Genomic DNA, 27,997 nt, shown 5'->3' with positions numbered 1-27,997 from the left:
TTCTGCTCCCAGCTTCTTCACAAGCTGCCCCACAGCAGGACTTGCTTAGCGGCGCCTTGGGAGGATATCCGTTCACGCAGTTGTGTCACTGCAGTGCCCACTCCACGCCCATGGAGGAACCTGTGTGCGTGTTCCGTCTTCTTTGAGCTCCTCAGCCCGCGCTGTCTGAATTCACCTGGGCTCCTGGCAGACTGTTTGCTTGCTTTCCCAACTGCTCTCCCTGATCCTGTTGCGTTCCCTCTCTCACAGAGCCCAAAAAGGATGTGAACTTTGGAATGGGGTCTGTGAGCAGGCTGCGGACTTGGTGCATGTGCGAGACTGTTGCTGAATAACAGGAAGACTGGTTAATCACTGCGGGCAGCCCTTCTGTCTGGCTGCAGGGCACCAGCCTTGCCTGGGCCCTTCACCATGTTCCTCCTGCTCCCCTTTGACAGCCTGGTTGTTAATCTCTTGGGGATTTCCATAACTGTCCTCTTCACTCTGCTTCTCGTTTTCATCATTGTGCCAGCAATTTTTGGAGTCTCCTTTGGCATCCGCAAGGTTTACATGAAAACTTTATTAAAGGTTTTTCAGGTAAGTCATGTTTTCAGAATTTTCTGTGTGTTTACAGGGATCTTGTCAAGCGTGGTCATGCCAGGAAGAGAGGCTTTTGCCCCTCAGCAGAGCATTGCAGATGACTGGGGTGGAAGGTTGGTTTGTTGGTGACGTGTGCGGGTGCCAGGTGACCCGTTTGGGTCATCTCAGCTGAATGCAGTTCACTAGATCTCTGTTCCTAGGCTGTTTTTTCCCTGTAATTAATCCAGTAAGTCTTCAAGTAAAGTAGTAGGATAGTGTGGCCCATAAGTATGCAATAGTACAATAGGATCTGTAGATGTGCTGAGAGGAGGCGTGTGCTTGGATGGGTTAATGTCCTAGGCAAGGCAGAGTGCTGTTACAGTTCAATGTGGAAAGAAGCCAAAAGGGGTGTAGGGTGTGATGGGGAGCGACAAGGCTGCAATCAGCAGCCTGCTCCTCTCCAGGACATGTTTGGATGAAGCAAAAGCAGGAGGTAAGGCAGGACTTCCTGTACTGCAAGCCCTGAGCAATCTGTGGCCAGAACCCAGAGCTCTCAACACCTTTCTGTCCCAGAGTGCCGCCTGCTTATCTGCTGAGCCCAGCAGCCATGTCTGGACCTGCAGCCTCTGAGGACGACCAGCAGCCCTTGCTGACCCTCTTGGCACAGAGAGGCCAAGTGGAATTTTCCAGCTTGGGGTCATGCTGTTCCCTTGCTTGCCTTTGGCAGACTAATTTTATGGGCTGTCTCACAGCCAACGCCTCTCCTTGAAGCAAGCCCCTGGTGAGACCAGAATTTTTGCCAAACTCCTAGTAGATACAGCCTACGCCACCTTACCCTGGAAGATAAGCAAAAGGAAAAGGGGTGTCCGCTGCTTGATAGGGAGGTTTTAGGCTCTAAAATGTGCAGTTCAAGCTGCTAAAGGATTTATGGTACAGCTACTGCTGTCTGAATAAGGCTGGTCTTCCTCAGGAGTATCTCTGTACTGGCTGGCTTGGGAAGGCAGCCCTGGAGCTTGCAACGTTCAGCTCTTTAAACTCTGAGTCCTCCCCAAAGCCTGAGGTGTGAATGGGAAGACCCTGGGCTTTGTGATGTGCTTCATTAACACAGATGTCTGAAGACCTGACTTCAACTTTAGTGACTGAACTGGGAGAAAAAAATAAATTTGGTTTATCAGAAATGGAACTTTTCACCTTGTTTTCATTTTTTCTTTTTTCAGTTCAGGAACATTTAATATCAACACCTATTTTGGTGTTTAATCTTGAAACTTTTTCTGAAAAGACTTTGAAGTCTATTTCAGCTTTTATCAAAGAATGTTTGTGGTGGGGGAGAGGAGCACTCTGGCACAACGGCTCACAGATTTGGTGGAAAATTCACTCACTAGGTTTGATCATGCAGAATTGTATTTTTGGGGAGCGTTACTTACCCAAAAGATTTTCCCAGCTCTAGAGGCCAGTGTTGTGAACTGGAGGGGCAGCACTCGAGTCTGGCAGCTTGTGGGACACAGCCAGAGCTGCGGGCCCTGGGATGGCGGCTGCACATCTCTGTTGGTGGTGAGGGACACCTGCCTGGTGCTTCCCAGGTGGGAGTCTGGGTTTTCTGCTACTGCAGTCAGGATAGAGACGGGCTGGGCTTGCGAGGAATGCCTTCTCTGTGGGCTGCCCAGCTCCTGCTGGGTCAGAGCTCCTCTTCTGACTTCTCCTGGGATGGCAGTGTCTAGACAATCTTCTGCAATCCTGCAGTTCCTTCTGCTGGCAGAGGAGGCTGCTAGATGAGCCGGACACTCTATATGCAATTAGTGTTCCCACATCGCTGCCTCCTGATCTGATGCTGGCATGGGCTGAGAACGGGATGCCAGGAGTTCCCAGCGGCTTCCGCTTCTTCACAGATCCCTGATGGAGCAGGTAGCCTGGAGCAATAAGCATGTTGCACCTTTAGAAGCTTGTTCTCCCAGACCTGTATAGTGCAGAAGAGCTGAGGCTGAGAGAGTTACTTGGAGGGCAGACAGGAAGACTGGCCAGAAATCCAGCCTGCAGTTTTTGCTGTTGCCCTTGAGAATTAGCTGAGAGAGATTTCTGTGGATAACAGGTAGTCTGGGTGTGGGATTTGGCAGCCGGCTGCCAGAGCGCTGTCTGAGGGTGCTTGCTGCTGCTGTTTTGGACTGACTGGTGAGCTGAGAAGCAGCAGCAGCTGTTGGCTGAATCGGGGAGGGAGAGGTCCCATCCCGTCATCAGCCTGATGTTTTTAGCAGCAGCCTGATGTTTTTAGCAGCAGCCTGAAAACACAGTCTCTGCTTTGAGCTTGGAAGAAATGAGGGTTGAAAAATAGCACCGGTCCCATGATCAGCTTCTTGCGTTGTGATGCGGACCACCCCAGCAGGATGCATGGTCCACCCAGAAGCTGTGCAGTAGCAACCGCATGCCAGGTGCAGCAGAGCCTACAGGACAAGGAGTCTGCAGAAAATCTTGCTGTGCCATCTCACCACTGAGCACTCTTCTTCCCTCTGGCACTCCCTGCTTCCTGCTGGGTCTCTGCTGTGCAGAATGGCACACAAACTTGTGCACGTCGTGGCTGTCCTGTGCCTGTGCTAGTCACCTCCCCATCAGTCTTCTTGTCCCACTGCAGGCAGATCTCTGCTGTAAAAATGTTCCTCCCAGGCGAGTCTCTGCTTCTGCCTCAGTTCAGTTGTGTTCACTCACTCAGTTCTGTATGGTAGCCTCCTGCTTTAGCCCCATCTTCTCCCCTTAACCATGGGTTCCCTGGAAGTCAACTGTAAAACAAGGGTAGTGTATGACGCGGAGCTGCCTACAGGCCTTGTGACTCTTGCTTGTCATGTGTGTCTCTTGCAGTGGGCAACACTGAGAATAGAGCGTGGTGCCAAGGAGAAGAACCATCCATTATACAAGCCCTATGTCAATGGTGAGATCCTGCCCTGCATGGGTACATATGAAGTTCAAAATTCTTTTTGGGAGATGGGGTAAATGTGGTGTCTCTGAGCAGCTCAGGTATGCTGGGAAGCCTTTTCCATGTAGGTGGATTGGGGGGACCTATGGAGAGGTCCCTTTCCTGAGGAAGGGGAAGGAAGCACCCAGGGAGTGCTTCATTTCTAGATAGTTGGGAGGACTGGTTTATGCCCATCTGGACTGGAGAAAGGAGGGGGGTCCTGTGGAGGGCAGGCAAGTAAGGGCCCTGGCTCTCAGCTGTCTTTGAGCGGGCAAGTCGCACTTTGCTCAGAGCTGCCTGTGGTGTGTTGCAGGTATCATTGCAAAGGAGCCAACGTCACTGGAAGAGGAGATCAAGGAGATCCGCCGGAGTGGCAGTGGCAAAGCCCTGGACACCCCTGAGTTTGAGCTCTCGGATGTCTTCTATTTCTGCCGCAAAGGCATCGAGACCATCATGGATGATGAAGTGACCAAGAGGTTCTCAGCTGAAGAGCTGGAGTCCTGGAATCTGCTCAGCAGGACCAACTACAACTTCCAGTATATCAGCCTGCGCCTCACTGTACTCTGGGGACTGGGTGTGCTCATCCGCTACTGCTTTCTTCTGCCCCTCAGGTGAGTGCTGCTATGGGAATCTGCCTGCTGAGATGGTGCTGATGGCCTGTTCCCACTGCAGCAGGTGCAACTGGTCTCCAAGCCCCACGGACCCTGTTCAACATGATCAGGAGAGACGGGCTACTTGATGAGTAGGGCCTGTGGCCTGGTTTTGCTAGCGTGTAGCTTCCCTCTTTCTGCAGGATAGCCCTGGCGTTTACTGGCATCAGCTTGTTGGTGACTGGTACTACAGTGGTGGGATATTTGCCAAATGGAAGGTGAGTTTGTCTTTAAGGGAAGAGGGGATGGGAGGCCCCTGTGCAGTTTGAGACCTGATAATCCTGAAGTTTTCCTGCAAGGCCTATCTGTTCTGCCTGCTGCAGACAAGGCAGGTGGTCCTGGCATCTGTAGCCTCTCAGGAACAGACACCCTGTAATTGTAAACAAAGAGCCTAAATGTGAGCACTAAGCCTGTGGAAGAGCGCTCAGCCCTGGGCTCTGAAAGGAATAGCAACAGAAAAGAGCAAAGGCCATATTTGGGTCTCATGAGTTAAGAATCAGTGGTCGTAAGCTGATGGCAAAACCCAGGACGAGATGCATTTCTGTGGGAGAGATGTGAAGTTTCGGTTGGATCTCATGGCTGGGGCAGCTGGGCTGAGTGGCGTCATTACAGGGGAGACTGTAGAACTGGGAGGTGATGGTTTCTGTCCTGGGCTGCAGGTGTAAGGAGTTCCTGAGCAAGCATGTCCACCTGATGTGTTACCGGATCTGTGTGCGTGCCCTCACAGCCATCATCACCTACCATGACAGGTAAGGAGGCACTGTCTGCTGCGGGGTGTCCCTTCCCACTAGCTGCTCCATGCCGTGCCTCTTGCAGGCCTCACGCTTCATTCCTCTGTCCTCATCTGTACCTTTGTTTTGCATTCAGAGAAAACAGACCCCGAAATGGAGGCATCTGCGTGGCCAATCACACATCTCCCATTGATGTGATCATCCTGGCCAGTGATGGCTACTACGCGATGGTAAGGTCTGCACCCCAGCCCCAGCTCTGCCTGCCGGTCTTGGCCACATGTGTGGTGGGAGCAGCAGCAAGCCTATTGCATGTGACAAGGATTAGGCAGCAAGAGGCTTTTGAGCATGCAGAACTACTTTTCCCTGCATGACATCGCAGGGCACTCTCAGACCCTGTGCACAGATGCCCTGTTGTGCATGGCTTTCCAGCGAGCTTGGCCTGGGACTCAGAGCACCGGGGGTCTCTGAGCACTGCTTTGCAAGTAGAGCTCTGGGCTTTGCTATCCATGGAATAGCAAAGCACTTCCCCAGCTGCATCTCCTGCAATGTGGAAAGCGCTTGGGGCTTGCTACATCTGTCCCTCCAGTCAGAGCCTGGGGCTTTTCCTCTCAGCCTTTCCAGGGCAGGGCTAGAAAGACGAACCTCAACTTGGTTGTGAAGCTAGGAGCTGCCTTGGCCTTCATGTGTCCCCAGGTCTTGTAACTTGTGTCTTCTTGCCCTGTTCAGGTGGGTCAGATCCACGGAGGGCTTATGGGTGTGATACAGAGAGCCATGGTGAAAGCTTGCCCCCACGTCTGGTTTGAACGCTCTGAGGTCAAAGATCGTCACCTCGTCGCCAAAAGGTGTGACAGTTGCTAGCTGCAACGGGAGGTCTGGAGGCTGGGAAGGGGGAGGCTGCCCACTTCCCTTGGGCGAGGACACTGCCTTGCCTCACGGGTGCTGGGAGACTGCGTCACTGTTGCTGGCACCCAGACAGTCCCCAGTGACTGCAGGATAAGCACTGTATGCTGTGGGGATTGCTAGTGATAACTTCTGTGCCCTGTGCTAATGGGTGACACTCTTCTGTTTAGGCTCACAGAGCACGTCCAGGACAAGAGCAAACTGCCTATTCTTATCTTTCCGGAAGGTGAGTCGTGGAGCAAGGCCAGACAAGCACCTGGTGGAGAGGGCACATTGGGACAGCACCACATCTCTGTTCCTTCCCTTCTTACACAGCCAAGGGCCTTGAGACCCTTCACTGAGGCAAAGGGGACTTTGCATCTTCAGAGCTGGCTGAACCCAGAATGTGGAAGTCAGATATATGATGTCCTGGTGACACATCCTATGCACACAGAGAACAGGGTTTGGAGCGTTAGGGGGCAGTTGCTGGGTGCCTGTGGCCTAGCCCTTAGGTATATAGCTTAGACTTCTGAACTGACTTGCAAAGGGAAGCTGAGAAGATTGTGCTTGCCTCTTACAGGAACCTGCATCAACAACACATCTGTGATGATGTTCAAAAAGGGGAGCTTTGAAATTGGAGCCACAGTTTACCCTGTAGCCATCAAGGTATGAGAAGGCAAACATTCTTAGAGCACAAGTAGCCCTCTGTGTGCGAGCTTAGTCTTGGCAGCCCAGTCTTGGCACTGCTGGGTCAACAGCCTGGTCTGAGGGCCTGGGGAAGCTGAGGTCACTCCGCGTAGTGCTCTGGGAGGGCTGGCCTATAGCTGCAGTTGGGGTGGAATTTGGAGCTTCAGGGAGGGTGCAACCACCGCCTGAATTTCATGAGCTCTTCTGCCTCTCTAGTATGACCCACAGTTTGGAGATGCCTTTTGGAACAGCAGCAAGTATGGCATGGTAACCTACCTCCTTAGGATGATGACCAGCTGGGCCATTGTCTGCAGTGTCTGGTACTTGCCCCCAATGACCAGGCAGGTAAGTAAGGTGAACGTGGCCTATCTAATCTGCTACCTGTTTGGCCCTTTGCTCCTGCTGAACAGTGTTATTTTGCCACAGCCCGAAGAGGACGCTGTCCAGTTTGCCAATCGTGTGAAGTCAGCCATTGCCAGGCAGGGGGGCCTCGTGGATCTGCTCTGGTGAGTCCAGGCAGGCCTTTCTCTTCCTGGTGCCAGGGTTCCTTGATCCTGGGTCCTGGGTGCTCGTGGGCTGTAGAGCTAAGTTTGTGTCTCGCATTGGGCATAGTAGCCTATGGAGAAATGGAGATAATTCTTTGCCTGTGACCTCCAAAACTGCTCTTCGGTAGCAGGGACCAAAGTCTTTGCTTCTGCTGTGTGCGTTGGGCACCAGGGCTTCATTCTGTGATTCCAGCTTGCACTGGGATGCCCTGGCTCTGACTTTATGCTGCTCAGCAAAGTGGGTTGAGCTTAGGAACTTCCTTTTTGAGGCACTGAGATCTTCAGAGCCTGGGAGGCAGAGGGACTCGAGGCAGTCTACTGTAGTGGTGTCGGAGCAGCTCATGCTTCTGACAGAGCTGCTGTGTTGAGCACAGTGTGGGGCCGTGGGTGCAGCCCCTGGCAGAGCAAGGTGTGAAAGTAACTCCCGTTGGGGAGGGTTGGTCTGCAGTGTGTGTACCCTGGCAATGTAAGGTGCAAGTGTAGCTGTCCAACTGTTGCGGGAGCTCTGACCTGCTCTGAGCAGCCCCAACTGAAGTTTCAGACAGTGCACACCTGCAGCCACTCTGATGGTACAATTCTCTCCCCAGGGATGGAGGACTGAAGAGGGAGAAGGTGAAAGACACATTCAAGGAGGAGCAACAGAAACTCTACAGCAAAATGATTGTAGGCAACCATGAAGACCGGAGTCGCTCCTGAGCCCTCTGCCTCCAGCACTGTTACTGGGCCTGGCCAGAGCCTTCTGCCTCCAGCATGAGCCAAGTCTTGCCTGAAGCAGCTCCGAATCTTTGGACTTTGGCTACTCCAGAGCTGCTTGGACTTGCTCCCTCATCCTCTGGCTGTTCCTTCCCAGAGGCACTATTACTGCCTAGAGTCTTTAGGCCCTGGGCAGTTCTTGGCAAAGATGCCTTCTTATTACTGTTACAGTGAAGCCCCTTGCAGGGGCAATATTAAATGAAACACTTATGGTGTCATATGCTTCCATATGGTGTTTACAGGCCCAGGGGGAAGACTGGTGTGTTGATGTGCATGTGTGTCAGTCACAAGTCTCCCACGGCACAGAAACTGGTGAGCTGCACTGAAATTAGCTGCCTTGACAACCAAGGGAGTCTTCATGAGCCTGTGCCTCTCACGTCTGCAGCACAAACCCCTTAGGAGCAGTATGTGGTCTCTCGGGCCATTTCCAGCTTTGCCTCTGGAAGGAGAAACCTTTCCTTTTCCTTTTGCCACCCTCCTGCCATAGCCTGACCCAGACCATTGCTCCTCCAGCATCTGAGTAACAGTCTCTTTGCTGGGGTTCCTCAAGCGGTGAGGATCATCCTCCTTGGAAGCCTCCCGCTATCCCCTGGAACTGCAAGTTGCCAGGCAGTTGTTACTCGTGTGGCAGCCGGGGCTCTTGAGGAATTGCTATGTGCTATGGTGGGAGCCCAGTGCGGGTGGGAGAATCTGAGACTCCGTGGCCGGGGCAGGAGATCCCCTTTCAAATGTCTAGTGAGGGAAATGATGGGATCTGATCTTGTTGTGCACCAACACGCACATACATAATCTCAGCTTGTTGCAAGGAAAGTGAAATCTTGTGCTAGAGGTGGTACCCCTTTCCCTTTCAGCTCTGCAAGTGTATTATTCAGTAAAACAACTTGCATTTGAGCATTCATCCCATGAACTTTCCAATTATCCTTATGTTCCTACAAATTTTAGCACTTTTCATTGGGTCCTCTGCCTGCTCTTAATAAGCAAATGCTGTTTTGTTGCTGCTTGCAGAAGCTTGCTTGCATTTTCTGGAATGCTAGAGAAGGCAATACTTAAGTGCCTCCTTTGTACACTGAGTGGTGTTTGTTGGGGGACAGCATCTGCTACCCCCAGGTTAGGACAGCTATTCTGTGTAAGTGTCCTTAGATTTGAATTTCCCTGCACTAGCTACCAACATGGATTCAAGGTAGTTTACTTCCTGCTTGTTTTTATGTAGGTAAAACATGGTTCTATCAAGAAAGAGGGACACAGAAAAGAAAGTAACAGAGAGTCCAGAAACTCCCCTAACCTTTCCCAGGAGACATAATGCACATATCCTCACCTACATTATTCAGTTCTGTGCGACCTCCCTGCTTTGCATTGTTAGTGGCTTCAAAACCCTTCTTTTGGGTCAGTTAGGTCGTCTCTACCTGTGCACACATAATGTGCAAGCAGGATATGCACAACTTGTCCTCGTAGTTGAGGAACCCCATTTTCCACCGTGTGCTATTTTCCACTTACCCCAGGACCATCAACTTAACTTACATACAAATAAACTAAAGTGTTTCCAGTACAATACCTGAGAGGGGACAGTCTTCCTTACTCACAGTGATGTAAAGCTACACTTAATAGCATATGATCTATTAAGGTACAGTTATGGGAAATATTTCTATACTGAATTGATTTACCTTTGCTTCTTGTAGTGCTCAAAATACGATCCTTTATAAATATACACACAGAGACACGTTACCTACACAAACATTGCATTCAATTATCAGTGATTTGTTAGACATGATCACCATTACCATCCAGCCTCACCAGGAGAAGCCAGGCTGTTCTTGTTTGGTGATAGAGACACCCTTATTGGCCCTATGCTTTTCACTGTTACCCCAATTTCATATTCTTCTCTTCTGCCCAACTTCAGCTGTGGCAATTGATCTAGGTGGGGTGGGGGCTGGGGAGAAGAAAAAGAAGCAAAGCCTGGTGTCTTTTCCTTTCACCGAAGATGATAACAAAACAAAAGCAGCTGAAGCCAAGTAGGAGATAGTTAACAACATCCACAGGGTTGAAGTGTATTGCTTATGCTCCTGTGCTACTGATAGAAGACAAAACAACTGCTTGTTACTAAGGTATCTCCATCACCCAGGCTAGGACCCCTCCTTCATTAGGAGTTTATAATGGCATTAAGGGTCTATTCACCAGCATTTTGGTTTACTTGTTTTACCCAACTTACTAGGTACAGCTCCTAACACCAGTTCATCAATCCTCCATCCGTGTCTGTTAACCAATGGGGCTCTTGCTTTCCTACCTTAAAAAAAAAAAAAGAAAGAAAAGAAAAGTGCAACCCTTACCTCCCTGCCAGTTGTTACATTTGTGCAGTTTTTGACCATCAGCTTTTAGTTGTATAAGAAATGCTGGGTATAGCACATGCATTATGGGCGTTAACCTGTAGCATGGTTAAGCTTCAGTTACCAAGCAGGTGTGTGTTACCCTGTAGTACTTGCCTATACCATGTAATCATAACATTTTACTAACTGTATTTGCTCCAGTTCCTTCTTGAGTCACCTGCTTGCCGAAAAAGCTACTGCTGACCTCCATGGCAGCCTCTGGCAGGGGTGATGGCCTGATCCAGCCCCAGCTTTGCCTGTCTGAGCTTTGCTGCTCTGTCCCCAAGGCTTGCAAAGCTTTTGCCTTGCTCAGGGGACCGTTTGGACTAAGGACCACCCCACCCCGCACTGTGCCATGGTCTGGCCATCTCTGGGGGATGTGCCCGGGCCCTAGAGAGCCGTGGGGTGCCCAGGCAGTTCCACGCTCTCTGGGTGCTGTGGGTGACCCTTCCCCAGGTGCTGAGCTGCAGCCAGGGACACAGCCCTGGGCTGGGGATGTGGGCATCGCTGCCTGGGCAGGGTCTCCAGGCTCTCCTTCGCCTTTCCCCAGCCAGCAGCATGCTCTCGACCACTCACCCACACCCTTCCTCTCCTCCTGGGCTGTGCACCCAGAACTGTCGTCTTGGGGCTGGGGGGAGCACAGCATCACCTTTGGACCATGCAAACATGCCTCCGCAGCCCCTGCAAGTGTGGGTGGTGGTCTCCACGGGGCAGTCCTCACATTCTCCGGTGCCTGCAGCAGCACCTCCCCACATTCCCAGGTGCTCAGAACTGCCTGTGGGTGCCCAGAACAAGTCTTCTGCCCACAGCTCGCTCCCCCAGCCCTTGTCAGAGATGCCGTGGTGCTGTGCAGGAGCCTTCCCCGCTTCCCCAGCCCTGCAGGACCTCCAACCACCACACCGTGCTTGGGGACCAGCCTCAGCAGCCCTGCTGCTGCCGGGATGCTCCGCAGCAGGCAGGGAGCTGGCTGGACAGGTTAGGAGGCACGCATCCATCTTTCCTCGGCTCCCCCTTCCCATGCCCCCAGTCAATATGTCTCCCTCCGATGAGAAAGTTAATAAATTTAGCTCTAGATTAAAAGTATCGATCATTTCATTTGTAAGCGATAAATAACCGGGGGGAGCACTGGGCGGCCCACGGGGTAGGGGCTGCTGGCTCCGGCTGCAGCAGCCATGCAGCCCACTGGGGCCAGGGGCCCTCATATGCATTCTGCCCGGATGCTGGCATTGATTTGCTATTAGTCTCCACGCACCACCCAGTAGCACATCATTCCCAGAGCCGCTATTAATGGCCTTTTGATAAATAATCACTTGTAAGTCAATAAATTTTTATTAAACAGTGTGGCGCTTTGATTTATGAAAATCCGACGGGGTTTGTCTGGGAGAAAAGGGATGCAGAATTGAAGCGGAGCTGCTATCCATCTGCCTGCCAGGCCGCCCTGCCTGCGCTCGCACCCACACGCCCCCGGAGCAGCTGGCCCCAAGCCCTGCCGAAACGCGCCGGGAGACCTGCCCGCATGCCCCAGGGCTGCCCAAAGCCAGGCAGACCCCTGCCACTGGGCACAAGGCAGGTTTGGGGAGGGCAGCGTCGCCGCTTGCCGTCGACCGGGCTCCGTGCACCCTGTCGAGACCCCAAGCGCCGGCTGGGGACCGCTCTGCTGCAGCGAGCCGCAGCGGCAAGCGGCTGGAGCCGTGTGCGTGGGAAGCGGGACCGCGGCAGCAGCGGCGGGCAGGAGAGGAGGGTGGCCCTGGCCACTGCTCCGGGGACCTATCCGGCTGCGGGGAATGCACGGGGCAGCCAGGCTGCGGCTGCGATTTGTCACTCTCCCCGACTGCAGCAGGCCCTTTGCCACCCGCTTTATTTGTCTCCCAGCCCTGACGTGGCATCAGACAGGTGTTAAACTACTTAATCACTTTAAAATTGTTTTAATTTTCTGTTTTGTATTGATCTCCACAGCACCAATTAATCAGCTCACTGGACCAGGCAGTTAGTACATTAAAAATTGTCAGCCACGCTGGGCAGCTTAGAAAATGTCAAAAAAATATCCCAACAGCAGCCCCTCACTTCTCCCGCCGTGCGGAGCCTGCTCCTGCCGAGTGCTGGCTCTGCCCATGGACGGTGACGTGGCTCTCCCAGCCCTGCCACGGGGCCGGGGCCCGTGGGGCACACAGCCTCCACCGAGCCCCGTGCACCGCGCTGCCCGTGGGACCTGGCCTCCCGTGTCCTTGCAAAGGGTCCATCAGCTCTGCCACCCACTGGCATTTGTCCCATCAAGGCAGCAGAGGGGTTGCGTGGCTGAGGGGGAAGTGTTACGAGCCCCACGCTTACTGCAGGGCTGGACAGGGAGCTTTGGGGGGAGATCAGTCTTCCCCAAGCCCTGGGAAAGTGCTGCCGAGCGGTCAGGGCTCCTTGCAAAGTTCCCCCAGCCCAGCACATGGTGAAAAGTGATGGATTGGAGAGGACTTGAAGCCAAATGTGGGCCTTGGGGGCCCAGGCAGATGGGTGGCACGGTGGCAGTCTGCAGCCCCACACCACGGCTCCACACCGCAAGGCTGGTGCTTGGGGCTGCTGCAAAGCCCCAGTGTTTTGGGGGCTTTGGCCGTCCCCAGGGATGGACTCGGCCACCAGCCTGTCCTGATGCTGCCTGTGGCTTCAGGGGAGGGCAGCTTGGGCTGCAGCCACCAGCACCTTCTCCGTGCCTGTGCCACGCTCCTAATCACTATATGATGGGCCAGCAGCACCTTATCTCCTATCGATTTCCTTCCCAAGAACAGCCAGGCTGTTTGCTCACACCTGACTGGCACTTAGCTGCCTCTCAGCTGAACAACTGCCGAGCTTGCCAGGCCCCCAGCAGTGTGCCCGTGCCAGCAGGAGTCCCTTTGGCATCCCGAGCGGCTGGGGAGAGATGGTCCGATGCGGCACCCACCATCGGCGTGCAAGGGCTGAGCCATGGGGAGCCAGAGCAGGGGTCGTGCAGACCCACGTGCACACACGCGTGTGTACACGCAGCTTCTGCTGCACGGGGCGGAGGGACCTACCAGGCTGGCAGGCAAACACACCGGGGCTATTGACGCCACATCAATCCTGCAGCCCTGACAGGTGAATGGGCTCTCACTCACACCGTTAAGATAAATGATATTTATTTGCTGCTAAGAGGTTCCAACAAGAGGCCCCAACAAGTGACTTTTGAACCAGCACCTCTTGCTGCCGGTACACGCCCAAACTGGGGAAAACCCTGGGAAATGTCCCCAAGGCTGCATCGCTCCCGTGGGCTCTTCTTGCCCCACACACAGCACCACGGCCACAGCCCCTTCCCCTGCCTGGCACACAGACCCTGCCCCATACGTGCTATCCCAGCCCCTTCTCCGGCCCAGCCTCATGAGGGCACCCTGGACCGCACGCCCACGAAGCAAGCGCTGGGACTTGGCTGGGGCCGGGACCTTTATTTCATCAATGCCGACAGCACGGCCGTGCCTGACGCTGCCCACGCATGCTGCTCCCAGCCCCGCAAGCCGTGATCCCTGGCCAGGAGCCACCAGGAGGGGGGCAGCAGCCGCCCCGGCCTCACAGCCGGGCATCTGCTGGGGCGGGGGGGGGTGTCACCCCCCTGGGAGGAAGCAGGCAGCCGGGCCAGGCACCCCAAGACCCAGAGGGGTGGGCTGTGCCGGTGCTCAGCCGCTGTGCGTGCCCAAGCCCAGCACTGAGAAGGCCGCACGATGCTTCCTCAGCAGCAGCCGGATCTTCTCGTCATCCGAGTCTGGGTCCAGGGGCTTGTTGTACTCGTCGTCCTCGGTCTCAGAGGCCGCCCGCTCTCCGCCAGAGCCCCCCGCCCGCTGCGAGGACGAGGAGGGCTCCAGGGCGCTCTTCTTCCTCCATTTGGTCCGTCGGTTCTGGAACCAGACCTGCCGCCCCATGGGCCCGGCTCGGTTAGCAGCCGCCACGCCACGCGCCCCGTGCCACGCGGGGACCAACACTCACCTTCACCTGGGACTCAGTCATGCCAAGGGAATAGGCCAGCCGTGCTCTCTCCGGACCCGCCAGGTACTTGGTCTGCTCAAAAGTCTTCTCCAGAGCGAAGATCTGGTGCCCCGTGAAGGTTGGGCGCGTGTGCTTCTTCTTGTGGATGCTGTCGGCCAGGTGAGCAGGGGCTGCGGGAGAGGAGGAGGGAGGCAGGTGAGCACCCGGGCTCCCTGCAGCGCGCGGCTCTGGGCAGCTCTCCCCTTCCCAAAAACGGCACCGGCGCGCCCGCCAGCAGCCACAGAGTCCCTCCACGCTGGCTTCCCTCCAACTTAAAACCATATTCGGGCTTCAAGGCTTCAGCCCCATCCCAGGAGGGCTGAGCTGCCCTCTGTGCGGGCCCCGTAGAGCCAGAACCGTGCCGTGCATCTCCCGCTCGGGGACAGCGCTAATTTGTTGTGCTGAGAGGGGAAGGGTCGTTAGCAGCAGCGCATGACCCCAGAGGCACGCGGCACTGGGAACACCGTGCCCCTGTGCCCCACACCTTGCAGGATGCACGACAGGAAGGCAGGCAGAGCTGGTTGGCTCGTAGCTGTGCCAGGAGCGGATGGCCGAGCTGCCTGACCCGTCTGCTCCAAGGGCATCACCTGGAGAGGTGGGAAGGGGACCGTGGCTGCAGGTGCCGAGCAGCTGCACCCAGCCCCTGGCCCAGAGCCTCCTGGGGCTCCCCACAGGGCAGTGGGTGCACCCACCCCACCCACCCTCCAGCACGGCAGCAACGTGCTCTGCGATCCCCCCGCCAGCTCTCCGGCCATCCTGCCTGTCTCTGCCCCGAGCCGGGCTGGGCACTGAGCCCAGTGAAGCTGCCGGAGGGACGGGGAGATCTGCGGGACGGCGGGCTCTGCCTGTCCTTGCCGGAACAAGCTGTGGCTTGCCTGGGGGGGCTAAGCAAAGAGTTAATCCCTGCCATTGGAGCTGCCCCTGCTCTTGAGCCGAAATCTCTGTGGCAGGTTGAGGTCCAGCAGCATTGGCTCCGGGGCCGTTCCCACCGTCCTGGGGCAGCCCGCGGGGCGACCAGCCGTGCCTCGCGCCGGGCGATGGAGAAGACGTGGCCTGGGAGGCTGCGGGGCACCCACCGCCTGCGGCACCCACCCACCCGCCACCCACCCTCTCTCCCCAGCCCCGCTGTACTTACGGCCGCCGCACTGCCGGCCGCCCCGCCAGTCCGGGGCCGCCTCTGCCCAGCAGCTCCGGCCCCGCGGCAGGTACTCGCCGCCGGCCTTGGGGAGGGCCCCCACCTGGGGCCCGTAATAGACGCCCGGGGAGCTCAGTCCGTTAAATCCGCCCGCGTGGGGATAGCCGGGGAGAAGGCCGCTGTTCGGCGTCGCCGCGGGCCGGCTGAGGATGTCGGAGATGCCGTGGGGGGTGCCGGCAGCCAGCTGGGCTCCAAGCCCGGGGGGGCCCAGCTTGTAGAAGGAGCTCTGCACCGAGTACTGGCAGACGGGCGCCTTGGCCTCGGGGAAAGGCCCCAGCGAGGGACCGTTGAGCAGGAAAGTGCCCGGCAGGTTGGCGTCCATGGCTCCGGCGCTTGGGTGACCCTCAGAACCTGGCTCCCCGCGGGCGTCGCGACGGCCGACCCATCACCCACCGGCCCCGGAGGGGGGCTACCGGGCCCCGGGGAGCCTGGCAGGCTGGCCGGGGGGGGGGCCACGGCCCCGGGTGGGAGGACGGCCACGGGCAGGGCCTGGTGGGGCGGCCCTGGCTGACCCCGCCGAGGTGGCACCAGCACCGGACACTCAACTTGGGCTTGGGAAGAGCCAACATTTCTCTGATAAAGATGAGGGCCATTAGAATACGGGGCTCCCATTGGCCGGCAGGCTGCAGGTGGCTTTCCCATTGGCCGGCTCGCCGAGGCTTCGGCTGCCATTGGCTGAGTCGCAGGACCAGTTTGGGATTGGCCCGGCCCAGACAAATTGCGCTTTGAAAGCCGGTGGCGGCGGCGGGGGGACGCGGCGGGCGCTGGACAGCGCCGGGCACGGGGGCTCCGAGACCCCCCCCCGGGGCTCGGAGACCCCCCCCAGGGCTCGGAGACCCCCCCCCAAGGCTCGGAGGACCCCCCCGCAGCGGCACAGAGCGCCGATGGCACCAGCCGGGCGGCCGCTTGCTCGCCACCGGATCGGTCCCGGGATCTGCTCGGGGGGTCCGCGTGTTCTTCACGGCCTTCCCCCGCGAGCGGTGGAGCACAAACTGCTGCCAGCCCCCCTGCGAGTGTCCTCCTGGCAAGGGGGACCCCCCCACGCCCCCCCCCAGCCGTGCACCCCGGAGGCTCAGTCTTCCCCGCACCCTTGGAAAAGCAGAGACGAGACGCGGTCTGTGTTGGTTTCTTTATTAATTCATAGTCCGATAGCTGGTGTACAGGGAAATGATCTATACATCAGGGGCTAAGACAGGGAGATCCAAAAGGCTTGTTTCCATAACAATTAAAAAAAGGAAATAAAAGTAATCTTTAAAACTTCTAAAAAGCTTCTAGTGTGCAGACTGCAGCATTCTCTAGGCTCGATGTTGGGTGCAGCCTCCCCCTACCAGCCCTACGAGCAATCTGAGCGCAAAGCAATGTCACCGCAGGTGCCTGGCACGGTTGCAGCACAGCACATTCTCTAAGGCGTATACAAGGCCAAAGCACAGGACCCACACACAACTCTACGGTGATGCTACGGAGTCTGCTGTCGCGGTGGGTCTGGGGAGGTTATCGTACACAGCGAGGGTGATGGATGGAGACTCTGTGCCTAGATGGCTCAACTTTGGGGTGGGGAAGGGGTTGCTTTGCTCTCCAAGGCTAAGCTGGGTCGTTTGCTTTGCTGCAGCTAGGCTTTTTCCCGACTGCAGGGGAGCCAGGGGCTTTCCCGGCAGTCGTGCCTGCCGCGAGACAGGGGCTGCCCCACCAGGGCCGCCATTCCATGGCCAGAACCTGGAGGGGGGCTCGTTCTGCACGCGGCCGCAGACAACAAACTCGTGCCCCGCGGAACAGTTCCGTGGCCACCTCCAGGGGAAAGAGCGGGGGGGGGTCCCCCACACGACTGTGCTACAAAGGCCAGGCCCCCCACGTCGGTTAGGTAAAGGACAGAGTCGGGGACACGGCACCTACTGCCACTACCTGCGTCCTGCTTGAGTGCTGCAGCGGATTCAACCTCCCGCACGCCTCAGAGTTGCCTGGGCAGCTCTGCCCGTCTCTGCCCTCCTGCTAGAGCAGCTGGCCCCCGGGGGGGGCCAGGCTGCTGCAGCAGGGGGTTTCACCTGGCCAAAGTGCTGCCACCAGGGGAGCAGCCCCCCCCCCAAGTCTCCGGGATTGGTCCTGCGAGGGTCAGCATCCACGGGGTCACCCAGCTCTCCTCATTTGTGCCCTTGCAGGGAGGCCAGGGGACCCCGCAAAGCCCTTGCACGGGGCGTGCGGTGCGGGGCTGCCGGCTCCTGCCAGCTCCTGGCTCATCTCCCGAGCAGATATTGTGCTGAGTAGAGCTAGGCGCAACCCCATGTGTGGCACAAGCATCCCGTGCTCTGTCTCGCTACCCAGCCTCCCTGGCCAGCCCCAAGCACCTCAGCGCAGGCTTACGGCTTCACGCCAGCTGGAGCCAACACAAATTGGGGCTCGCACCGCGGACAGGCCTACGGGACTGCGCCTGTGGGCCCCTCTCTTCGGGCCAGGCAGGGACCAGGCTCAGCCGGAGGGGGCACAGGGCAGGGGCAGTCTGCTGCCCTTTTACTCCCGTAGCCTCCCAGCTCCATTCGCCAGAGCTGCTCACGTACTCCAAAGGTTTTTGCCCGTCCTGCAGCCTGAAGAGGTATTTGGGAGCAGAGCTGTTAGTGCTTTGTACATACTGCTAAGAGTGTCCCTAGGGGTTTGCATAGTATTTATTGGTTCATATACACAAGGCTGATTGCTGTACAGTTTACACTTTCGACACAAGCAACGAGCTCAGTGCTCAGCCCAGAGCCCTGCCCTGGCGGGAGACGTTGCAACGTGCTGGGGAGAGGAAGGGCAGCCCTGCGCCAGCCCCTCTGCCCAGGGCAGATGCGCTCCCTGCGACCCTCCTCTCGCACACCCCCCTGGCAACTGCTGCCCTCCCCATAACCCAACACTCACTGAGAGGGATGAGAAGCGAGTCCAGCAGAGGCAGCACAGGTGATGGCGGGGGGGGGGGGGGGGGGGGAGTCAAGCCCCTCTCCTTCCTCGGTGAGCAGCGCCGTGCCGCCCCAGCTTCCCTCTTGCAGCTGGAGCACGGGCATGGGGATGCGTTTACACACACGAACGTGCGAGGGTAGAGTCTCCTTCCCTCTGCCAGTCCAGCTTTTGCCTCCCGGAGGAGGTGGGAGGATGCCCCCGGTGCGTGCTGCTGTCTCTGGGCTCCTGGCAGCAGTGGGGCAGGGACGGAGGCCCCTCCGTCAGTTTTAAGTACTGTAGCTCATGCGTCTTGCAGTCAGTCAGTCATGCGGATAGGACGGTAAGTATGTCTCATACAGAAATCATGCCATTAGCCTATAGAAACATGTACAGCCAGCCCTGCTCCCCTCCACTCTCTGCTTTCCTCTCCTCTCTTCTCAGGTATGTGTCAGAACATGTGTGGAGTTCAGTGGTTTGGTGTTGAGGTGAGATCCTGGAGAGACACAGGGAGAGACAGAGATGGGGTTACCAGGCATTCATGGTGGCACAGCTGGGAGAAAGGCTGGGACCAGCCAGGCACATGGCAGTCCCAGCCCCTTCTGCACCCTGTGCTTGTCCCACATGCACCCATCCTGCCCAGCTACAGCGAGATGAGTTTTGGGGGGTGTCAAGAGAGACAGTGACAGAGCACCTATGAGTGCCTGCCTAGAACCAGCAGCAACAGCATAGATGGTATTAGTGGTGCTGTCCCAGCTCACAGAGAGCAGCAACAAGCAGAAGCTGAGCTGCACCAAACGCAGTGTGGCACTGGGAAGGCGCTGGCAGGGCTGCTGTAGGCTCTGGGATAGAAAAGGCCAGCCCTGAGCCCCCATCCAGCTAGGGTGACCGACTGCACCGCACTCTCACAGCAGCGGGGAAGACCCCGTACATTCCCATCGCACACCGTTTCACACACTTTCACGCGCTCTGGAGAACAGCAAGAGCAACCGTCTGGGGAGCAAGGCAGGCGGGAGGTGCGGGGACACGGTCTGCATGAACACGTGTCCACAAGCACAAGCCTCTGGACTGTCGAGCACCCGCAGAGAGCCGACGAACACGGCAGAGAGAGGAGGGAGAGGGAGGAGAGACGGGCAGACGCAGCCATGCATGTACAGCAGAGGCCAGAGGACCAACCGCCGCTGCTTGGCAGCCTCCTCCCCGGCTCAGGCAGCGCCTGGCAGTGGGGGAGCAGGCGTGCAGCCCCTTCCCCCAAGTGCTGCGCTGCCAGCTCAGCAGCGAGGGTGCAGAAAACAATGATGCAGCTGGGTCCAAGTGTGCTGTGCCGAGCACCCTGCCCGGAGCCTGGTCTAAATCCCACTCAACAGGGAAGGCGGGGGGGGGAGCAGGGAATGCGCGAGACTCAAGGGATGATCCAGTGCTCACGCTGGGGATCAATGGAAGAAACATCCTGGGCCAAAGACGGGTCCCCTGCCCTCAACCCCTACAAGCATCATGCTCCTACACCCTGCCACTCCTGCATCCCTGATGCCCACCAGCAGCATCCTGCCGTGGCCTGCACCCCCTTTCCTGGTCGCGGGAGCTTCAGCAGACCTCACTGCCGCCCTCTCGTGCCACGATGCGTGGCTGGCAGTGGCAGCCTCTTGCATCTCCCAGCAGCAGTGCTGCGAGCGGAGGCAGCAGGCCATGGCCTAGGAAAACTGTGACACCCCTCATCTAGCTCACAGCTCTGCCGGTGCCCGGCTGCACCCCGTGGGAAGGGGAGGCAGGGGCACCACAAGGCTGCACGGTTAGTGCTCAGTGCACGAAGGGGACAGCTCTGCTCAGACCCCACGCAAACGCTATCCGCTCCCTGGAGTGGTTTTGGTTAAAGATCATCCCTCTGCTGTAGCCCAGCATAACCAGGAATAACAATCCCGTGGCCCTGTCACTGGGGACCCTTACCCCGAGTACCCAGGGTGCTGTGACTGCAGTAGCAGCCCCTGGCACTGTGGCCACAGCGGAGCGGGCACCCCGCGCCCATTGCACCTGAGCCCGGGAGTGGGTTAGCGGCAGGGGCACGCCGCTGCCCACCCTCAGCATTTTGTGGCAGCGCAGCAACCCCTCTCCGCAGACTGAGAGCTGGGCACAGCCCTGTTACACTTTTCCCCAGGAGGATGGGCATGACCAGCAGCTCAGTGCAGGCAGCAGCACGGGGAGCTGGGATAGAAGGAAGAGCAAAGGTGGGGTTACCTCAAAAGAGGCCATTTGAGGGGTCACTGCTTCCCCCTTTTCAGGCTGGCTCGTTTCACTATCTGAGCCCCCATCCTGCCCCCGGAGACCTCTGGTTTCGGGACACGCACTCGCACCTCCTCCTGAGGAAGCCGCAGGGGCAGGAAGCAGGACATCACCCAGGTGAACAGACAGACATACAGAAAAGGACAGGAGAGGGAAAGGCAGAGTCAGTTGGCAGAAGACACCGAGCAAGAAGACTGGTGCAGTGGGCAAGAGCTGCCCCTGGAAGCCTTAGTGGGGAAACAGGAGAGGAGAACAGGGCAGAAGAAAGGACAGAGGGTGGCGGAGCCCCAGAGCCTGCGAGTCCCGCAGAGGTGGTGCTGGCCCTGGGCAGGGTGCCTGCAAGGCAGGGCTCTGAGCCACACTGTACCTTGGCCCCCAGACCGTCTCGGTGCAGGATGGAGTATTTCATGAAGTGATCGTCCTCAGCCTCCAGGTCTTGGGGCTCCTGCAGGGAGCCCTCCAGCATCAGCTCCTCCTGCTCCTGCCTGTCATCTGCATCACCAGGACCCAGCTGATGCACCACTTTCCGGATGACCTGCGGAGACCCGCGCAGCTGGGCATCACAGCTAGCCCCGGGGCACCAAGCCTCCCTCCTTGCCCAGTTTGGCCCCGAACCCCACACGACGTGCAGCCCTTGTCCCGCGCGCAGGGTCTGGCCGGAGAAGCGTTGTGACCGTAACCGAAGACGGCGGGAACGCGGGTGCCCGGGCTGCAGGGAGGAGGAGGGCAGCGGGGTGGAGGGGAGAGGACGAAGGCTGCGGCATGCGTTTGATCACTCACCTTCTTGGTGATGATATTGCCTTGATCATCTGTGAACTGCTCCTCAGTCACCTGCTGTCCGGGGAGATGAAGGACTTCGTTCCCCTGCGGTGACAGGAGGGACATCAGGGCATTTCAGCGGGGTGAGCGGAGCCCCTTTGCAAGCGGAACAGTACACCTAACCACGCACCCCACGGCCTCTGCCTCCCACCCTGCCCTGTCCCCTCACTGCTTTCCTCTGCATCTGCCCCGGGGGTTGGTCTCTCAGCTCCCTGCTCGTTACCTTCACAAGGACGCGCCGGCGGACGACCCTGGTGGAGAGAGCCTCCTCGTCATCCGCCAGCCCCTGGCTCTCCCCAAGCTCCTTGTCCAGCTCGCGGTGGGCGTGTTTGAGCAGAAAGCGAACAGAGCCCCTGACGATGTGCATGACGTTCTGGCAGCTGACCAGAAAGAAGGCCAGCAGCACCAGCGCGATCAGCAACTGGGCCAGGAAAGCCCACATCCTTCCTTAGCCTGCGCGGCTGCACGCGTGCCCGGCGGGGTCTGAGCCCACCGCTCAGAGCCAAGCCATGCTATTAGGCTGGAAGGGGCAAAGCCCCCCTGGGACAGGAGCAAGGCTGTGGGTCTGCAGCCTGCCCTGCTCGGTGCCCTGGCTCTGCAGGAGGACTGCTGTAACCCTAGCTGCTGCAGCTCAGCTGGCTGTGGGTGGCGAGAAGGGAGCGGGCAGGTGGGGTTGTCCTTTGGGCTCACAGCTTGTCAAAGTCACGGGGCCAGGACTGTGACAGCACCCCCCGTCCCCAGCCAGGCAGTTAACGGGGACAGCCCTGTCCCCTCTTCTCCGTCAGCTGTCGGCTTGCCAACAACCTGTCGTCCCCGGCTGTGGTGGGAGGGCAAGGGCAAATGAAGTCCCGGGCAGGAGCCGGGGGTTTGGAGTGTCACTGGAATCGCACGTGACTGGGGAGACAACGCACGGCAGAGCTGAGCAACCACCTCCAAGCGTGGCCGTGCATGCCCGGGCTGGGGAAAGGCGCTTGCCCTCACCTTGTACCCACCGGCTCCACGCGGCCGTGGTGGGATGCCCACCACCCAGCCCGGCCCCCAGACCAGCTCTATTTCTGGCTCCGGCAGGCTGTTGGGCTGGCGGCCAGGGCAGATCCTCAATAAGGAAGCAGGCAGGGAGGCCGGCTGGGTTATAAATGGAGAGCAAGAGCTCAGATATCAAGCACGGCACGGGGCTGAGAGGCACCCCCGGGGGCAGAAAGCGTGCTAGGAGACTTGTGCCTCCACCAGCACCTCGTCTGCTCGGCTGGCCTCGCGGCAGGATCGGCAAAGGGTGGTCCGCAGGTTCTCCACCTCCTGTGGGGCCAGGTCCCCCTGCTCTTCCCCTCACCTGCCCAAAGAAGCCGCTGTCTGCCTCCTCCTGCCAGCCGCCCATGGGGTGCTGGGGCTGCCAGTCGCTGTCCTCTGCGGAGCTGACCCGCATCAGCTCCACGGCCGGCACCAGGACCTGCTCTCGCTCCTGGCCCTGTGCCCCGGAGGCCGTGGTGTGCGTCAGGAGCAGCCTTCGGGTGACCCCCTCCTGCCAGGAGCCCGCTGTCAGGTCCTGTAGGCAGGAGATAAAGGAGCCTTCTGCATTCCAGTCCCTCAGCCTGGGCACCGGAAAGGGACAGGGAACAGGGAGAGAGAGACAGAGAGAGAGAGGCAGTCAGCTTTGCCATGGAGTGCTGCACCCTGAGCACCAGCCTACCTCCGGCGGGCACACCGGCGCAGCCTGCACCCCGCCAGGCGCTGGGCTTCCCCGGCTCACGGCAACTGCCAGGCGCCCGGCACAAGCAGCGCAAACCGCAGATGCACAAAAGGGCACGGGTCTCTTCCCTGCCACGCTCCCTGCCCACCCCGAGGGTCTAAGGCAACGCTGCGGAGAATGGCGGGGCTCTGCCAGGGACCTCACAGGACCTGCGCCGCCGGGAACGTGGGAGGACGCGGCGCAGGCTGAGATGGCTCTGATAAGCACAACCTACATGCGGGGGGGGGCCTGGCTGTCTGCCTGGGGTCCCTCCCAGGTGCTCTGCAAGGAGCCCTCCAGAGCATCTCCAGAGAGGTGCGAGGCACTCGGCCCGAGCCGCTGCTCTGTCTTGCCGGGGATGCCCGGGCTCCAGAGCCGGAGACCAGCGGAGAAGCAAGCAAAGCTGGGAGATTATTGCAGCTGGGCCAGCGCAGGGCAATAGCTGGCGAAGCGGTTCTGCTCCCCTCCCGCGGCCAAGCCGGCGCCCCAGGCCGCAATACCTGTCCGCGCTCTTCTCCACGACGTGGCTAACGGTAGGCGATGCCGTGATCCTGGCTTGCACCTTCTGCTGAACTGAAACAAAAGAGACTTCACTCTCTGGGTCCTGCGCCCCGGTCCCTGGCTGGCGATCACCGGCTGGCATCTTCCCCTCTGGCCTCTGCCCCTCCTCCTGCTCTAGAAGGTCAATCAGGCCGTTCATGGCATCTGAGTCCACTGTGTCATCCTCAACCAGGTCCATAGAGCCCATGTGGTCCGGGCCATGCGCGTCTGCTAGAGGCTGCCCCGGGAACCGGCCTTCGCTTGTGGCATCCGAGTCCTCGGCCTTGCTGCACTCCAGAGAGGAGTCCTCAGCAGTCACCAGCGAGGGGGTGAGCCCCGAGGACCACACCTGTATGTCGGACATCTCCATCAGGGCATCCTGCTCGGTGGCAGCCATGGGGATAGCATCCATGATGGCCACCTCGTTCCAGTACTGGTCGGCACGCAGCGGGGATGGCAGCGTGTAATGCAGGGAGGCGGGGGACAGCAGCTCGTCCTGCAGCGAAGCGTAACCTATATGGGCAGACAGAGGCAACGTCTCCAGCAGCCGTCTCGCGCACACACAAGCACGGTGGGGCGAGAAGGGAAACAGCCTCTGGGAGGGTGCCTGCCCCGAGGACAGCCATGGTCGTGCCACAGACCCCAGTGGCCGGGGCCGAGCGGGGCTGCGCTCACAGCCAGCTGCTGCCTTCGCGTGATCCCTGCAAGTGCCGCCGTGCCTCCCTTCGAGTCCCGGGGCTGGTTTGGGCAGGCCCTGGGGCTGCCCGCTCCCTGCGGGGAGGACCGGCCTGGGGTCCACGGGACCATCCACGCTGCAGGACACCGTGCCCTCTTCACTACCCTGCTCCCTCAGCCCCTGCCCACAGTCGCCATCCAGCATCAGCTGGCTGACGGTCAGCCTGGAGTTCAGGTGGCCAAGTCTGGCAGGCACTGACTCCCAAAGTCAACCCCTCTCCGCAGCACGGAGGAGCAGGCTGGAAGTGGCACCACGAGCAGGGAAGGATGGCCCTGGTATGTGTCGTGCAACCCCGAAGCCCTGAGGGATGCAGCCGGGGCCCTACAACCCTGTTGGCATCTCCAGGGCTACAAGCAGTTGTCATGTCCTCATCCACCCAGGGCCACATGCACAGCCCAGGCACACCGATATGGACTACAGCCAAGCCAGGCACTCCCACCCACGCAGGTGGCTTTGCTCAGCCTTTTCCAGCCTGAGCCTTTTCCAGCCTCCACTAGCCCCTTTTCCATCCTTGGAGATCAGCAGAGAACCTGTTCTGCTCTCCAGGCAGCTGCGGGTTCCTAGCCACAGCCGAGGCTCAGGGGACAGCTGGGACCCCCAGCACAGAAAGAACACCTCTCCCCCGTGCGAGTGCCTGGCCGGGGCGCAAGCAGTGCAGGGCCAGCGAGGGAAGGAGCGCAGGGCAGTGCAGGAGGAGAAGGTCTGGGCTGGCCGCCTGCAAGCACGACAGCCACGAGAGGGGCAGTCCCTGGTGACATGCAGTCGCTGGAGCAGGATGCGGCTCCCGGAGGGCTCAGCTGAGGTGGAGACAGTGGAGCCAGGCAGCAGAGGAAGATGAGAGAAGGAGAGGCCAGGATGAGCTCAGAGGAGAGAGGTGACAAGAAGTGACCCGCACCCGACAGCACTAGGTGGCACGTTTGAGAGAGCGGACCAAGGGGACACAGAGAGGGAGAGAGCGACGAGCCAGCGCTGCACCGAGAGCTCCGCAGCGCAGGTCTGCAGCCGCCGCATGCAGCCCGGTCCCCGCTGCCGCTGACCCCGGTGTTGTCCCAGCACCCGGGCACCCTCTGCCTGGGACCGGACAGCCAGGGCTGCGGGAGCTCCCTGGCCACCGTTCAGCTCGCACAGCCAGGGGCACCTCTTGCTGGCGTGTCAGGATAAGGAATGTCTGTCCACCCTACCTGGAGAGCTTTGAAAACAGCGGTACGGCAGGCAAGGTATCAGCCCCGATCTGTCTGCCCAGGCTCTGCCCCCGGGGCCCTCCTGCGGTCCCTGCCAGAAGCCGAGACTCACCATTCATCTGGGACGGCGAGAGGGAATAGTCTCTGTCCGTGTAGCGCCAGCTGCCCTTCAGGCTACGGCTCTGCCGGCCAGAGCCCTCCAGTGTGTTGACAATCTCGCTGCGGTCAATGTTCCTCAGTGCCGTGTACAGATTCTCCACTGCGGGGGGAAGCCGCTGTCAGCAAACTGGTCGCTGGGATCACAGCCATGGCCCAGACACCCTCAGGCGGGCAGGTGTACATGAACCAGGAGCGTAAAGCCAGCCGGTGACCCCTGAACACGCTCAGGCTGCTCTGTGCAGCCAGCCCCACCGCCTCCGCACCCGTAACGGGGCTCTGCAGATACTCACTTTTGACACTCTTGCCCTCGCGGCTGACCCAGAGGTTGAGCAAGGCTATGCTCTGCTCCAGCAGGGAGTTGGGGTTCTCCACACGTATCCTGTTGATGTCATCGACCCCAAACTGCAGCTCACGGGCCAGCTCTGGGGGAGACACAACATCTCAGCATCACACCCTCCGGTGCCCACCACCAGCTCCCAAACCAAAAAAGGCTGGGGACATTGTGAAGGGCTCGGCCAGACCCAGCACAGAGTCCCCCTCGTCACATACAGCTGAGCACAGCAGAACATGCAGGAGCATGGGAGGGGGCAGAGGTTGAAGCCCCTCTGCCCAGGCTGGCTGTGACCAGCGTAGCAGCATCTCATGCTAAGGAGAAGCGCGGATACTGCCGTTGGGTGCGCGGCTGCGACAACGGTGATGGGCTTCCATGAACAGCAGCAATATGTGTGGCTCAGAACAAAAACCCTAGCATGGTATCTGTGCACGTGCATGTGAATGCATGCATGGCCGCAAGAAGGTTCAGAACAAAAACCCTAGCCTGGTATCTGTGCATGTGAATGCATGCATTCACTCCATCCTGCAACATGTTTCCAGCCTTCCTAAGTGTCAGCTTTCCGAGGAGTGTTGTGCATCCTCAGAGCCATCAGGTATGGACTCACCAGCCCAGCTGAGGCCCAGCTGTTCTGCTATGTCAACCATCTTCTGGTCTGCCTTGTCCGTGCTGCTCAGAGAGCCTGGAGGAGAAGAGGGAGCCACAGTTTCAGCTGTGCAGGGCCCTGCGCTGCGGTGGGGATGGGGAAGGGGTGCTGGCTCTGGGGGTCTTGCAGCCCCGTAGGCACGGCACTGCCCTGCAGGCAGGACCAAGGAAACCCTCAGGGAAGGGGAAGCTGCCACGAGCCTGAGTACGACAGGGTCAGCCCAGCCTTTCCACCGGGCTTGGGCACTCCAAGCGCAGGCGGTAATCGGGCTCGGACAGTCCCAGCGGGCTGCATACCAAAACTGGTCTCGCTTAGGATGCTGTATCGCTCCCGCAGAGACAACGGCGTCAGTGTCCTCCTCCGCTCCTCGCTGCCGCTTCCCTGTGAGAGTGGGGAAAAACCGAGGGGTCACCAGCTTGAAAAGAGGGCAGCAGCTCTGCCCTGGCACCGCTGCTTCTCCTGCAGCCTCAGAGCAGCACGGCATGGCCACAATGAGCAGCTGAGGAAGAAAAGCTGACAGCGAGGGCTGTCTCCTGCAACTGGGGGAGGGATGGGCCCCCGCTGCCCCCTTCCAGAGGTGCCAGAGACCCAGCACTGACCTTGGTGCAGGGCGGTATGCTGATGTTCAGGTGGCAGAGCACATGCTGGAGGTCCTCATATTTCATGGCCTTGCGCAAGAAAGACAGGGAGCCGCTGGCTTCCCGGCTGCTGTCCCGAACCTGAGCACCGAGAGCCTGGTTAGGTGGTCTGGCACAGGGCAGGCGCGGGGGTCCCAGCTGCAGCCCAGCCCTGCCCCCTGCCATTACCTTGATGGGGATGGCGAGACGATTCTCCCGGAAGGACTGGAAGAGGAAGGTGCGGGGCTGAGTGGCCTTCTTGACAGGCACCAGGTTCCCTGAGAGCTCGACGTGCAAAGGCATCCCCTCTACCACCTGGCAGGGAGCAGGAGACGGGCTCAGACCCTGTGCAGAAATGTTTCTCCTGCCCGTGGACATGGCAGGTAACCCCAGCTCTCCTCCGCGGGCCAGAGCCAGGCCCCTCCACCAGCATCAGTCTCCCCTCGCTCGGGCAGCCCTCTCCCTGCTGCCCCCCACGCACGTCGCTGGGGACAAACCTCAATGTCCCTGCTGCGGGCCACCTCAGTGAAGTTTTCGTGCTGCTCTAAAGTCTTGTCAACCTTGTCGTCAGTCATGCAGTAGCAGCGCAGCCGGCCTTCCCGTGCATCATTCATCTTGGCAAACACCACGAATTTGGCCATGTAGGGCACGGCCGTCAGCTCCTTGTACAGCATTGTGGCAAAGTGCACGGCCTCAGCTGTGCGCGGGCAGTCGGCCAGCCAGAACCTGTGGGAGGGCTGGGTCGGGGCGC

At 59.0% G+C, this 27,997-nt stretch overlaps 3 protein-coding genes across 16 annotated transcripts in view; 1 reads left to right on the top strand and 2 right to left on the bottom strand.

Moving 5' to 3' along the window:
• The first annotated feature begins 340 nt into the window (after window positions 1–340).
• Window positions 341–7,959, top strand: GPAT4 (glycerol-3-phosphate acyltransferase 4). The gene is made up of 12 exons (XM_009924542.2): window positions 341–573; window positions 3,403–3,472; window positions 3,810–4,107; window positions 4,290–4,364; window positions 4,806–4,895; window positions 5,014–5,107; window positions 5,604–5,719; window positions 5,948–6,003; window positions 6,337–6,422; window positions 6,660–6,788; window positions 6,870–6,949; window positions 7,576–7,959. Exons 1-12 carry the CDS (start codon window positions 409–411, stop codon window positions 7,682–7,684), a joined length of 1,368 nt encoding a protein of 455 aa, XP_009922844.1. The 5' UTR covers window positions 341–408; the 3' UTR covers window positions 7,685–7,959.
• Window positions 7,960–13,280: 5,321 nt separating this feature from the next.
• On the bottom strand, window positions 13,281–15,705 carry NKX6-3 (NK6 homeobox 3). The gene is made up of 3 exons (XM_069801357.1): window positions 15,254–15,705; window positions 14,080–14,249; window positions 13,281–14,003 (listed from the first exon to the last, which is right to left on the bottom strand). Exons 1-3 carry the CDS (start codon window positions 15,633–15,635, stop codon window positions 13,773–13,775), a joined length of 783 nt encoding a protein of 260 aa, XP_069657458.1. The 5' UTR covers window positions 15,636–15,705; the 3' UTR covers window positions 13,281–13,772.
• Window positions 15,706–16,428: 723 nt separating this feature from the next.
• ANK1 (ankyrin 1) overlaps window positions 16,429–27,997 on the bottom strand; it is a 70,524-nt gene continuing 58,955 nt past the window's right edge. For 9 of the 14 annotated variants that reach the window (XM_069800863.1, XM_069800866.1, XM_069800864.1 and 6 more), the window contains 13 exons: window positions 27,744–27,972; window positions 27,436–27,561; window positions 27,229–27,348; window positions 26,926–27,010; window positions 26,591–26,665; window positions 25,943–26,074; window positions 25,606–25,752; window positions 23,537–24,089; window positions 22,641–22,899; window positions 21,272–21,355; window positions 20,859–21,026; window positions 20,447–20,568; window positions 16,429–18,710 (listed from right to left, as the gene is read on the bottom strand). In XM_069800863.1, coding sequence (XP_069656964.1) covers window positions 20,470–20,568; window positions 20,859–21,026; window positions 21,272–21,355; window positions 22,641–22,899; window positions 23,537–24,089; window positions 25,606–25,752; window positions 25,943–26,074; window positions 26,591–26,665; window positions 26,926–27,010; window positions 27,229–27,348; window positions 27,436–27,561; window positions 27,744–27,972 — 2,077 coding nt within the window. In that variant the 3' untranslated portion in view covers window positions 16,429–18,710; window positions 20,447–20,469. The other 5 variants (XM_069800867.1, XM_069800873.1, XM_069800875.1 and 2 more) reach the window with 5 other exon arrangements.

Source organism: Haliaeetus albicilla, chromosome 13 (assembly GCF_947461875.1).
Source record: "Haliaeetus albicilla chromosome 13, bHalAlb1.1, whole genome shotgun sequence".
In the NCBI taxonomy this organism is placed as follows: domain Eukaryota; kingdom Metazoa; phylum Chordata; class Aves; order Accipitriformes; family Accipitridae; genus Haliaeetus; species Haliaeetus albicilla.
This window is presented reverse-complemented; position numbering and strand designations above follow the sequence as displayed.